This window comes from Phoxinus phoxinus, assembly GCF_949152265.1.
Source record: "Phoxinus phoxinus genome assembly, chromosome: 23".
NCBI classification, from domain to species: Eukaryota; Metazoa; Chordata; class Actinopteri; order Cypriniformes; family Leuciscidae; genus Phoxinus; species Phoxinus phoxinus.
Window position 1 is genome coordinate 25590247 of NC_136898.1, and position 12673 is coordinate 25602919.

At 39.1% G+C, this 12673-nt stretch overlaps 2 protein-coding genes across 5 annotated transcripts in view; one reads left to right on the forward strand and one right to left on the reverse strand.

Annotated features, from left to right (window-relative positions):
* Nucleotides 1-171, reverse strand: part of sh2d4a (SH2 domain containing 4A) — a 54753-nt gene extending 54582 nt beyond the window's left edge. For both annotated transcript variants that reach the window (XM_079600236.1, XM_079600235.1), the window contains exon 1: nt 80-171. The gene's annotated coding sequence lies outside the window, so the exon portion shown is untranslated. The remainder of the gene's footprint in view (nt 1-79) is intronic.
* The window catches only part of psd3l (pleckstrin and Sec7 domain containing 3, like), a 148927-nt gene that overhangs the window by 23233 nt on the left and 113021 nt on the right, over nt 1-12673 (forward strand). For all 3 annotated transcript variants that reach the window (XM_079600220.1, XM_079600221.1, XM_079600222.1), the window contains exons 2-3: nt 2182-2293; nt 10864-11668. In XM_079600220.1, the coding sequence (XP_079456346.1) occupies nt 2182-2293; nt 10864-11668 (917 nt within the window). The remainder of the gene's footprint in view (nt 1-2181; nt 2294-10863; nt 11669-12673) is intronic.

The following is a 12673-nucleotide window of genomic DNA, read 5'->3' on the forward strand; positions in this document are numbered from 1 at the left end:
AAGTTAGAGAACTGAAATCATAATCAACCACCACTTTAAACCAACAGCTTATCCTAAAATTAAATGTTCATGTACTCACCACTGGCCCAGTTCTGTGACTGACCGTCTCCCGTGGAGCTCACAGGGCGTTTGGCACGATGCTCATCTTGTCTAGTCCTCTGAAGTCTTGTGTTCTCTGTGTGAGGTGCACACCAAAACAAAACTGTTCACAGAAATACTTATTTGCATTTCTAAACTTGGTGTGTTTCCATTTAGCTTCATTGTTGCGAAACCTGCCGCGGCACGCTTTGACATATTTGAATATATACAACTACAAAATAGATGAGAGCGCTGTGGAGGAGGGAGAGACTTTCACTGAAATACAACTTCTTCTCACAAAGCTATTAGATGGCATTTAATATTCAGCAATATTATTGATCTCCTGCACTGACAGCATTATATGAGAACTGAACTGAGCTGGACGAGGACATCACGGTTTTCTCCAGAGCGGCTATATATATATATATATAAATGAACAAAATGAATCACTTTTTTACAACAAAAATGAACCACCACTGAACTTTCTTAAGCTGGACTGCACTCTTAGAAGAAAAGGTTCTATATAGAACCTTAAAAGGTTCTATAGGCGCTTCGTATTTGGAACCCCTAAAAGGTTCTATACAGAACCCCTTTTAAGGGTTCAATCAAAAGGGGTTAATTTAGGGTTAATTCATTAATTAATTTAGTGTTGTCAAATAATAGCCTAAATAACCTTTGTGCCAAAAGGGTTCTTTCTTGAGCATAAAAGGTTCTTTGGAGTTGAGTAAAGAACCCTATGGTTCTATATAGAACCCCAATGAACCTTTTTTTTCTAAGAGTGTAGAACCTTTTAGGGGTTCCAAATACGTAGCGCCTATAGAACTACGTAGGTTCTATACGTAGGTTCTATATAGAACCTTTTCTTCTAAGAGTGTGTGATGCTATTTTCTTCTAGACACAAACTTTGTTGCATTATGTTCCTGTTATCTCTGTAAAGCTGCTTTGAAACACTGTTTTGTAAAAAGCGCTGTATAAATAACGGTGACTTGACTTGACATGAGAAGATGAATATAGCGCACAAGTCATATTTTGTTTTGACAGCGTCCATCATGTAAAACCCGTTTGAACTTGTGTTTCTTTCTCTCAGTGTACTTTGAGCAGCACTGAATTCCTCTCTTTGGGCATATGCACATATTTTGGTAACTGAAGGCGATATAAGCTCACGGTCTAAAGCGCACGGCGAAGTGAAGTCGGCCCGAATCCACTTTTGCTAGTTTAACGACGGGAAAAATGGCCGGCGTTCCCGGCGCATGGTCTAAAAGGGTCGTCTTTATTCTCTTAATGAGTAATGGGTGTGTTTTGTCCCTATTCTCTTAATGAGTAATGGGTGTGTTTTGTCCCTATTCTCTTAATGAGTAATGGGTGTGTTTTGTCCCTATTCTCTTAATGAGTAATGGGTGTGTTTTGTCCCTATTCTCTTAATGAGTAATGGGTGTGTTTTGTCCCTATTCTCTTAATGAGTAATGGGTGTGTTTTTGGCGTAATGTGCAATAAACACTCATCTCCCATTCCCTTTAAAAGCCTGTTGCGCTCGCGCCATGGCGGATTCGCTATTCACACGGCGGAATTTGCAAGCAGAAAAACTGAACGCTTCTGTAGCGAGGACACAGATCTGCTCGTGCGCGAGGTTAAATCAGCTGATCATCTACAGGACGAAGTGTAGTGCGTTGTGGACCAGCCTATAGGCGCACATTACTAACCCGCTCTTTAAATAACAAAAAATAAATACTGCGCCATTGTCTTTAGAGCAGGTTCAGTTGGTCAATGGCTCAGTCTATTTCAGTTCCTCAGAATATAAACGCTCGAATAATACACCTGAACACACACCTGGTTCTCAGACCAGCAGCCCATGGGCCACAGATGCATTTGCTATTTAAACAACGTGTAGCAGGACGTGAAAATGATAACTGTGTCGGGCTCAACCTAGCGAAACACACTTGCATTGCTCCGGGTGTGTGATGGGGCCATAGTCTCTGTTCTGATCTGCCGTCACGTCCTCCTGCAACTGATGATCAGCCTATCTCTGAACCAGCCTCGTCACCCAGTCCAGTTAACATGATGTCAGTGTAACGCATGCGAGTTAACTGTGTGTTGTTCCCGCAGGGAGAAGCGTTTGATCGTGTCGGCGGCTCCTCGGCACACGCACAGAGTGTTGCCAAAGCCAAGTACCAGTTTCTCTTTGGGAACACAGAAGACACAAGCTCATCAGATTGCGGTACTTTATGTTCTTACTTTTACTTGCATGTGATGTATTGTGTTCTTACACTTGACCATTTCCCTTTCACTTCTGTGTGTGATGCTATATTCTCTGCTGCTAACTGTCTTTTCTTCTTAATGTGTGACTTCTGTGTGGGTCTTCATCACGTAATATCACTAATTTTTAGACACTGTAAAACACTGTTTTTTGTTTTTGTTTTTTTTAGTCACTGAATCAACCTAAATATATCCATTTATACCAACACATGTGTTAAAGCATATAGAAATAGCTCTGAAGATAACAATTGCAGGTTGCCTCTCTATAGCTAACACAACGCTAACAAACTGAAGGCAGTCAATGAAGTGCATGTGGTAAGACAATAATAGAGTATTTTTATAATAATAATAATACTCAGTCCTCATACATAATGCACTTTTGAGAGAGGCAACCAACTGGAGAGTAGATCCCTAAGTTGTCATCAACGTGAGTCACCACCAAAATTGTGATTTATTGATGTAGTGATAATTCTAGCACCATTTAGGCTTCATTTGAACTAATTCGATGTCCGCTATTTTTGGCACATTTTCCAGCCAACGCATTTTTTCTGGCAATTTAAAGTAAACAACTGTTGACTCATGAAGCGGCTGCTGGGACACAGTGTATTTTCTTTTATTGGTGCCATTATAATGCTTATTATAGGCGTCTTTGGGCATGTCTTAAAAAATTATTAATAATTGTGGGGGTTATTTTCAGAACACAGTTATGTATTTGGGTTTATTTTGGAGAGATGTTTTTTTTGGGCATGTCAGACCCAGTTTTCCTAGCAAGATCTGGCAACACTGGTCGTTCCGGAGAGTAATGTGTGGGGTTTCCCTAAGACCACGGGGCTCATGGGAGAAACTGTGGGGAGAGAGAACATACCAAAGGAAGATTCAGTGAAGAAACATATTGTTTAGCATCTAATGGCATCCATTTTTGAGCTGGCATTGTAAAAAAGAAGGTGATGTCACTGTGTTATCAGCTAGTTGTTCAGATGTTATATATAAATGTGATTGTCCCTGATGTAATTTTGTGGATATCACTGACATGATGAATGAACGGTGCAAACAGAACGTGATTAAACTCTCAGTCTCCAAGATCCCAGTGCTTCTGTATCCCGGGTGTGTCATGCTTCAGTGGCAGCGTTCATGATGAAACCTGTTCAGGACGACACACACATGAGTCACGGAGCTCACCGCTTCCTTGTGCGTTACAAGTGACACCGCAGTGACCTTACATCCCGGTTCATATAATGTGCGGTGCACCTGAAGCAGAGCTGGTCCTGCTGGGCTCCAGAGACACACATCAGGCAATACTCCTCACAAGCAATTTGAAGTCTTGTAATGTTTGTCTTGATGACAATGAGTTTGTACACTAGCCCTGCTTTATTGGGTGTAGCTTTTAGTAAGATTAATTAAGAAACCAGTTTTTCCGATACGGTTTTACACGCTAAATCCCAATACGCTATCAGTGTGTAAAACATTCTCTCCAAAAAGCTGCATCTCTCAGTTATTTGAGAGTTGCATCTGCTATAAGCTCTCAGGATTGCAGTCTGTCTGTTTGACAACCAGTGTCTCTCTGTCTATATTTCATTAGCTGACGTATTTAACTTAAATTTCCAAAAAATTTTGTCTACATTTTGTTCACTAGATATGGATTTATCATTTCAAACCTGAAAAATTTCTCTTTGCCAAATGTTTTGCTTATGCCTGTGATGTTTTTCTTTACAATAAATGCCACGAGCTTTAATATTTTATATCTTTTGACATGTCTAAGTGTGGCTCATGTGTCTAATCTCAATCTCACACACACTGCCCTGTTAGAGCTGTATTGTACATCATCTGTAGAGGAATGCCGCCCCCTGGTGAAGAGTTTCAGCAGTTCTCAACAAACATGACTAATCTGCATGATGATTAACTGATGATTCATGTTTTATAGACCCTCACATCTCAACCTGAGCATTAAAAAATACAAATCACACATATTCAAATGAGAACTGATAACAAATTAAAAACTTGCTCATTACAGATTTTTTTTTTCAGGTCATTGTGATTACAGTTTTTCTGTAATTAGCAAGTTTTTCATTTCTAAATTAAAATACATTTTTATTATTTTAAAATAGTATAAAGTAAAAAAAATGTCAGGGTAATATAAATGTCCAGATATCATAGAAAAGTTCTCAATACATTATGGAAAGACAACCTTATTAAGTTTGACATATTCTTTTCATTGTTCGTTCTCAGGGGTAAACAAATGCTTATTAATAAATGAAAAACATTTGTCTGTCAAAACAGAATCATTTGGTAAAACCAACATGCAGATTTTCAAAGTCAACAAGTCTCTTTAAATAGCAAATAAGTTGACCTTTTTATGATAAGAAAAGGTTTGTTCAGGTTAAAAAAAATATATAATGTGGTGAAACTCCCTAAAACATTTATAAATGTAATAATGCATGATATTTGTAAAATATATATATATATATATATACAGTATATATTTTTTTCCGCTGCTTCAGAAATATATCAGATTTCTTTTGCCTTTGAAATAATTGAACAAAAATAGTAAACATTCGTACATGTGAAACACTTCAACATATGACTGGTCTAAACTAACACACACACATACATGCGCGCGCACGCACACGCACACGCACACGCACACACACGCACAGAATGAAATCTCACACAAGCTGAAACGTTCGTTTTCTTTGAATCCCTTTATTGAATCAGTGTTACAGATGTGTTTCTTCACTTAAGGGGGAAAACTGTACTTTAAAGCCAAACCACTAATGCGACCCACTGCACAGTACAAATAAATTGGTCTGTACGTAATTTTAAGTTTTTTTTTTTTTGTTGCTTAATTGAGAAATGACTGTTATTATTGACCATTCCAGCTGGTTTTTAATATTCCACACCCAAACCCATGAATGGTAGCTCACAGTGTCTAAGAGGAAAAATGAATCATGGCACTTTTTTTTGCCTGCCTGAAATGCCACTACCAGCCGTGCTTTTGCCTTGCAAGTTTCTCTTTCTTTTCTTGTCCATCTCACCTTCTGCTGGTTTCAGTCGCTCCACTTAAAGGGATAGTTCACCCAAAAATGAAAATTACCCCTTTTTTTACTCACCTTTAAGTCATCCTAGGTGTATATGACTTTCTTCTTTCAGACGAACACAATCTGAGTTATATAAAAAAAATGTCCTGGCTCTTCCAAGCTTTATAATGGTAATGAATGGCATTTTCTGTTTTTAAGTCTATAAAAGTGCATCTATCCATGATAAATGTGCATCTATCCATGACAAAAGTGCATCTATCCATGATAAAAGTGCATCTATCCATGACAAAAGTGCATCTATCCATGGTAAAAGTGCATCTATCCATGACAAAAGTGCATCTATCCATGACAAAGTGCATCTATCCATGATAAAAGTGCATCTATCCATGACAAAAGTGCATCTATCCATGATAAAAGTGCATCTATCCATGACAAAAGTGCATCTATCCATGGTAAAAGTGCATCTATCCATGACAAAAGTGCATCTATCCATGACAAAGTGCATCTATCCATGATAAAAGTGCATCTATCCATGACAAAAGTGCATCTATCCATGACAAAAGTGCATCTATCCATGATAAAAGTGCATCTATCCATGATAAAAGTGCATCTATCCATGGTAAAAGTGCATCTATCCATGATAAAAGTGCATCTATCCATGGTAAAAGTGCATCTATCCATCATAAAAGTGCATCTATCCATGATAAAAGCGCATCTATCCATGGTAAAAGTGCATCTATCCATGGTAAAAGTGCATCTATCCATGACAAAAGTGCATCTATCCATCATAAAAGTGCATCTATCCATGATAAAAGTGCATCAATCCATGGTAAAAGTGCATCTATCCATGACAAAAGTGCATCTATCCATCATAAAAGTGCATCTATCCATGATAAAAGTGCATCTATCCATGACAAAAGTGCATCTATCCATGACAAAAGTGCATCTATCCATGATAAAAGTGCATCTATCCATGATAAAAGTGCATCTATCCATGGTAAAAGTGCATCTATCCATGATAAAAGTGCATCTATCCATGGTAAAAGTGCATCTATCCATCATAAAAGTGCATCTATCCATGATAAAAGCGCATCTATCCATGGTAAAAGTGCATCTATCCATGGTAAAAGTGCATCTATCCATGACAAAAGTGCATCTATCCATCATAAAAGTGCATCTATCCATGACAAAAGTGCATCTATCCATTACAAAGTGCATCTATCCATGATAAAAGTGCATCTATCCATGACAAAAGTGCGTCTATCCATCATAAAAGTGCATCTATCCATGACAAAAGTGCATCTATCCATGATAAAAGTGCATCTATCCATGACAAAGTGCATCTATCCATGGTAAAAGTGCATCTATCCATGATAAAAGTGCATCTATCCATGGTAAAAGTGCATCTATCCATCATAAAAGTGCATCTATCCATGACAAAAGTGCATCTATCCATGATAAAAGTGCATCTATCCATGACAAAAGTGCATCTATCCATGGTAAAAGTGCATCTATCCATGACAAAAGTGCATCTATCCATGGTAAAAGTGCATCTATCCATGACAAAAGTGCATCTATCCATGATAAAAGTGCATCTATCCATGATAAAAGTGCATCTATCCATGGTAAAAGTGCATCTATCCATGATAAAAGTGCATCTATCCATGGTAAAAGTGCATCTATCCATCATAAAAGTGCATCTATCCATGATAAAAGCGCATCTATCCATGATAAAAGTGCATCAATCCATGGTAAAAGTGCATCTATCCATGACAAAAGTGCATCTATCCATCATAAAAGTGCATCTATCCATGACAAAAGTGCATCTATCCATTACAAAGTGCATCTATCCATGATAAAAGTGCATCTATCCATGACAAAAGTGCGTCTATCCATCATAAAAGTGCATCTATCCATGACAAAAGTGCATCTATCCATGATAAAAGTGCATCTATCCATGACAAAGTGCATCTATCCATGGTAAAAGTGCATCTATCCATGATAAAAGTGCATCTATCCATCATACTTCTGACGTCACAAGCAGTGTTCGAACTATACCGTGTCTTTTAGGGGAGCCCACTTTTATTTATTTTTCAACGTGGGGGGGTGGGAGACTCGGAGATGTGTACGCGCGTGAAGTTCGGATCATTTTACTGACTCTCCTGTTCAATCTCGTTCATCAAAATTAACAAATCTTTTTTCGAGCCATTTCGTTCATTTAAGGGGCTTTAAATTTTATACTTTTAACAGTCAAATTCCCCGAACACTTGCACCTACGCAATCTTGATCATATTCTGAATAAAGAAATCATGCAGTCAACAATAATTTACAAGGAACATAAATAATTACTTTACCTTCCGAGTCTTTCGTTCATTTGTCACGTGACAGACGCAATGAACGTATCCTATCGTTCATGAACGACAGATACATGTTCAGCTACAAGTGTATGCACTACTTGTTTTATGCAAGCACTATACAGGATTGATCTACTATAAATCACTATACAGGATTGATCTACTATAAATCACTATACAGGATTGATCTACTATAAATCACTATACAGGATTGATCTACTATAAATCACTATACAGGATTGATCTACTATAAATCACTATACAGGATTGACCCTATTATACTTTATCGACACAAATTAATAGGTCAAACAGCAAACATCCACCCACAAGTGGTCTATAAATAGTCTTTGAGTTCACGAGAACAACGGTTAATTTACTCGTCGGGCTACAGAAGAATAGGCTACCATAATTCCTCTGTTCAATTAGGCCTAAGACATCGAGAGTCACGCAGACCTATAACAACCCAGCCACAAAACATTTCGGGAATAACATGCCTTACCTTAACCCAGAATGGATTTCAAGGACTTCGCACGCAGGACAAGGGCCTCGTTTATATTTTTTTTTTTTGACAAATCTTTGAGTTAACATGAGTGGAACCGCACCGCAGCGCCACCACACCGTGATGCTCATGACAAGAATTGCATGTATCTTTATTGAAGTGAATTACCGGTAGGTTTAAATCGCCGCCATGCATGAATGAATGATATTTTTGCTATTTTACACATAATAATCCACGATGATCACATTACACAAAACTGAAATTGCATGTCAAAATAACACATTGTCAATATTTTTTGAGACCCCCCAAAATTTCACAAATCACGTTTTCAGGGGAGCCCATGTCTTATTAAGGGAAGCCGAGCTCCCCCTGCACAAGTTGCTTAAGTTGAGCTTTAGGCGTAAGTAGATTGTGTTTGTTCGTTTGGCTGGAAGCTAGAATTTTACTAGCGTGTTAAATATGAATATTTTTCTTACATAAACTCAACACTTTGCTTCAGAAGGCCTTTATTAACCCCTCAGAGCCGTGTGGAGCAGTTTAACCCTCTGGGGTCTGAGGGGTTTTCTGGGCCCTGGAGTTGCTCTGACATTTTTGCTTATTTCTGTTACTTGTGACATTTTCATGGCTAAAGTCTTATTACACTGTATTCAGAACAAACTCTGCTACAATAATATGTCAGCAGCATGTATGTAAAAGTTTGTAGTTTTGAGATAATGACGTTTATGTGTGGTTTGTGAAAAAAAAGAAAAGAAAGTGTCACTGAAATAAGGTCATGAAACCCAAACTGATTATTTCTTCACAAGACTCTTGAAAATTGTATCACGTAGCCTAGAATATTAACTCCAAAACTATGTGAAAATCATCCTGCGTACTCATTCAGATAAAAAAATAAATATTGATTTAAAATTTGCAAGACATGTTTTGTGTAAGAAAGCAGTCAAGTCATCTTCATTTATATAGCGATTTTAACACCGTAGATTGTTTCAAAACGGCTTTACAGAGATAAACGTATAATTTAAGGTAACAGATTGTTTTGTCTTTATAGCGGTTCTTGAATAATGTTATTTTCCAGATAAAGTTAGTTTTGATTGATTCACTTCCGTCGCAACGATCATTAGTTATTAAATTAGGGGCCGCTAAGACGACACCGTTCTCTCTACACAGACTTTAAACTGAACCTGTGAGAAACACTGATGCTCACGTGCGCATCAAGAATTAATTCTATAGTTATGTGCGTTTGAATATATGTGCGCATGTTTGTAATTCTCTACAAACCAAGCCTTAACAAACTACTTGTCTGGCCTTAAACATTTTTAGACAGAATTTGATCACTTTGGGGTAGATACCCGAAACCGAGATTATCCCGACAATGCTTTATCTGTAGAGTGGTAAAGGGATCCTCCATAGGGAGAGGCTAGTTGGCACTTCAGCACTGCGTTGTCATCGGGTCCAGGCGAAGGTCCTTCATCAGATCTGGATACGGCCTGGATCCGGCAGGCTGCGGGAAAACCTCGGGATAAACAAAGACACTAAAATTAGCGTAGATGGCATTCTTCTTATGATGTAACGAGTACATCAGGATTTAGGGGAAGTGTTCCCAGTTCCGGCTGACCTAATCTATGCAGCCTAAAGGCTGATTTATACTTCTGCGTCGGACCTACGCCGGAGCCACTACGCTGTAGGCAACGCATTGGTTTTCGTTTATACTTCTGCGTCGTTTTCCGTGTTGACGCGCAATTACTCATGCAGAGGGAGCGTGTGAAACCCGAGGGAGGGGTTCTAGCAGACCAATCACAGCGCTTGCGTCCGCGTAGAATTGACGCGTTACATTTTTGGAGAGGTGGACGTCAGGGTACGCCGAAGGGTACGCACGCTACACACAGCCTACGACGTAGCTACGGCGTGAGTTCGACGCAGAAGTATAATGAGGCCTTAACATTGAATTATAGAAGTCAATAATGTATTATGTGAATGTCAGGTCACAGAGATGTCTTTAATCTAGCTTTGAACTGACAGAGTGTAAAAGCAGAACATTTGGTTTTTGTGAGTGTACACATATAAAAGTAGACATTTAACAGTTTTGAATGATGTATAACACTGGCCTGAATGACAAAAATCGACAGAGTTATTTGAGTCTCTTTTGCACTGATAAGAAAAAAAGCGAGATAATCGCGCCGGCGCGACCGCCAGCCCCAGGGGGTTCATGATGCCCCATCATGAATAGATGCACTTTTATGATGGATAGATTCACTTTTATCATGGATAGATTAACTTTTATCATGGATAGATTAACTTTTATCATGGATAGGCACTTTTATCATAGATAGATTAACTTTTATCATGGATAGATGCACTTTTATCATAGATAAATGCACTTTTCTGGACTTCAAAACAGAAACAGTAATTCACTGCCATTATAAAGCTGGGAAGAGCAAGCACATTTTTTTTTATATAACTCCCGATTGTATTCGTCTAAAAGAAGAATGTCATATACACCTAGGATGACTTGAGGGTGAGTAAATCATTGGGTAATTTGTATTTTTGGGTGAACTATCCCTTTAAGTTGATTTTACAGCACTCAATCAGATTTGACAGAGTCAACACCTACTGATCTCTATTCTTCATGCTGTGTTTTCTCAAACAGTGACCTCTCCAACCCAAGCGAACCAGGAAAGCGGCTCAGGTCTTGAAGACGATGACATTGACGAGACGTCCCTCTTCCAGGAGATTGACCGTGAGCTGTCGAAGCTGTTAAGTGGCCTGAACGCTCGCAGTCATGATGCCTCGGCCCAACAGGACTCGACGCCAGGAGACGCGCCCGCCTCACCCATGATCCCCTGCAGCGGACAGAACCCAAGCCCGACGCCAGCCCTGGACATGGCCAAGCCGGGCCTGGACCTTCCGAACGGCCCGTCTGAGCTCGCTGGAGACTCTCTGTTCGACTCGTGGTGTGATGCGCTCATCAAGGACCCCAGCTCCGTCATTGCGGCCGCTAGCGAGATCAGCTGCTTCACACGGGACCCCAGCACTGCAGCGCCCAGCCAGAATAACCCCCGCGCCAGCCCGACTCCGGCTGCAGAACACACTGGGAAGGAGACGGAGGGCAAGAGGGCAGGACCAGCAGAACTCGTGGACGAGTCTCTAGAGGAATCCAACAAAATCCTGGCCGAGATCCCGGGCATCTTCAGCGGCTTTATGGAAGGGGGCAAACTGCGGGACAAGCCGCCGAAGAAGCTGCGGTTTGTGGAGAGCAGGGCAGAGAGTGTAGCGAACGGAGACATGCAGAACTGCAGTGTGAAAGAGGAACTGAGTAGGGACACACAGCTCTCAGACGCCACAGGAGCGGCTCAGGGGCGAGAGTGCGATCACACACACACAGGAGCGGCTCAGGGGCGAGAGCTCGAGCACAGACCCGACCACACACACACAGGAGACAACGCCTCTGACAGGTACAGTGCCTCTTCATCACACTCATCACTTGCCTAATGGAGAGAGTCATTGATATTTTCAACAGATATTATTCACACTTTTCTATTTAAATTCTAAGACATAGTTAAACCGGTGTGTGTTGAACAGGACGCAACCGTGTTCACTGGTAAATTAACTTATTTTTGTCTTGTTTGCATATTTTTATGTAACTAAATAATAATTTGGGTAACACTTTACAATAAGGTTCATTAGTTAACATTAGTTACCTACCTTAGTTAACATGAACTAAGAATGAACAATACTTCTACAGCAAAAGTTTCATCTTTGTTGCTGCTAATTTCAACATTTACTAATATATTATTCAAATCAAATGTTTTTATTTGTTAACATTAGTTAATGCACTGTGAACTAACACAAACTAACTTTTCATTAATTAACATTAACAAATATTAATACATACTGTAACTAATGTATTGCTCATTGTTAGTTCATGTTAGTTAATACATTAACTGATGAACCTTATTGTAAAGTGTTAACATTATTTGTATTATTAATGTTTTTGGGCTATTCATATGTTTATTATACTTCTTAAATTATTTTTATGTGAAAAATTCAAAATAAAAGCTATAATTAAAAAAATATTTTTGCTGGGTTGCCAAGTCTTTGGTTTTCCTGTGGTTTTGGCTTCCTTTTTAACTGTTGCCCCAAGTTGTATTTCTTGCGGGTTAAAGGTTTGACATATTGCATAAATAGTGTTTGACTGAAATGTTTGAAATATTTGACCCATTTTATATTCTAGCAATGATCAAACCGTGCTAGATAATACATGTTTTAGGGAAAGACACTGGAAGGAAGCCTTTTAGCTCTTGTGTGCTCCTTTATGAAAACACAATTACTTCTAGTGATTTTGAAATTGTGTATAATGCTCAACGGTGCCTGTAAAATATGTATTTTAGGTGTGGGAGTGGCATATTTTGATATATGGGCTAGTTTTGTTACACTGGCCTGGCAACCCTCATAATCAG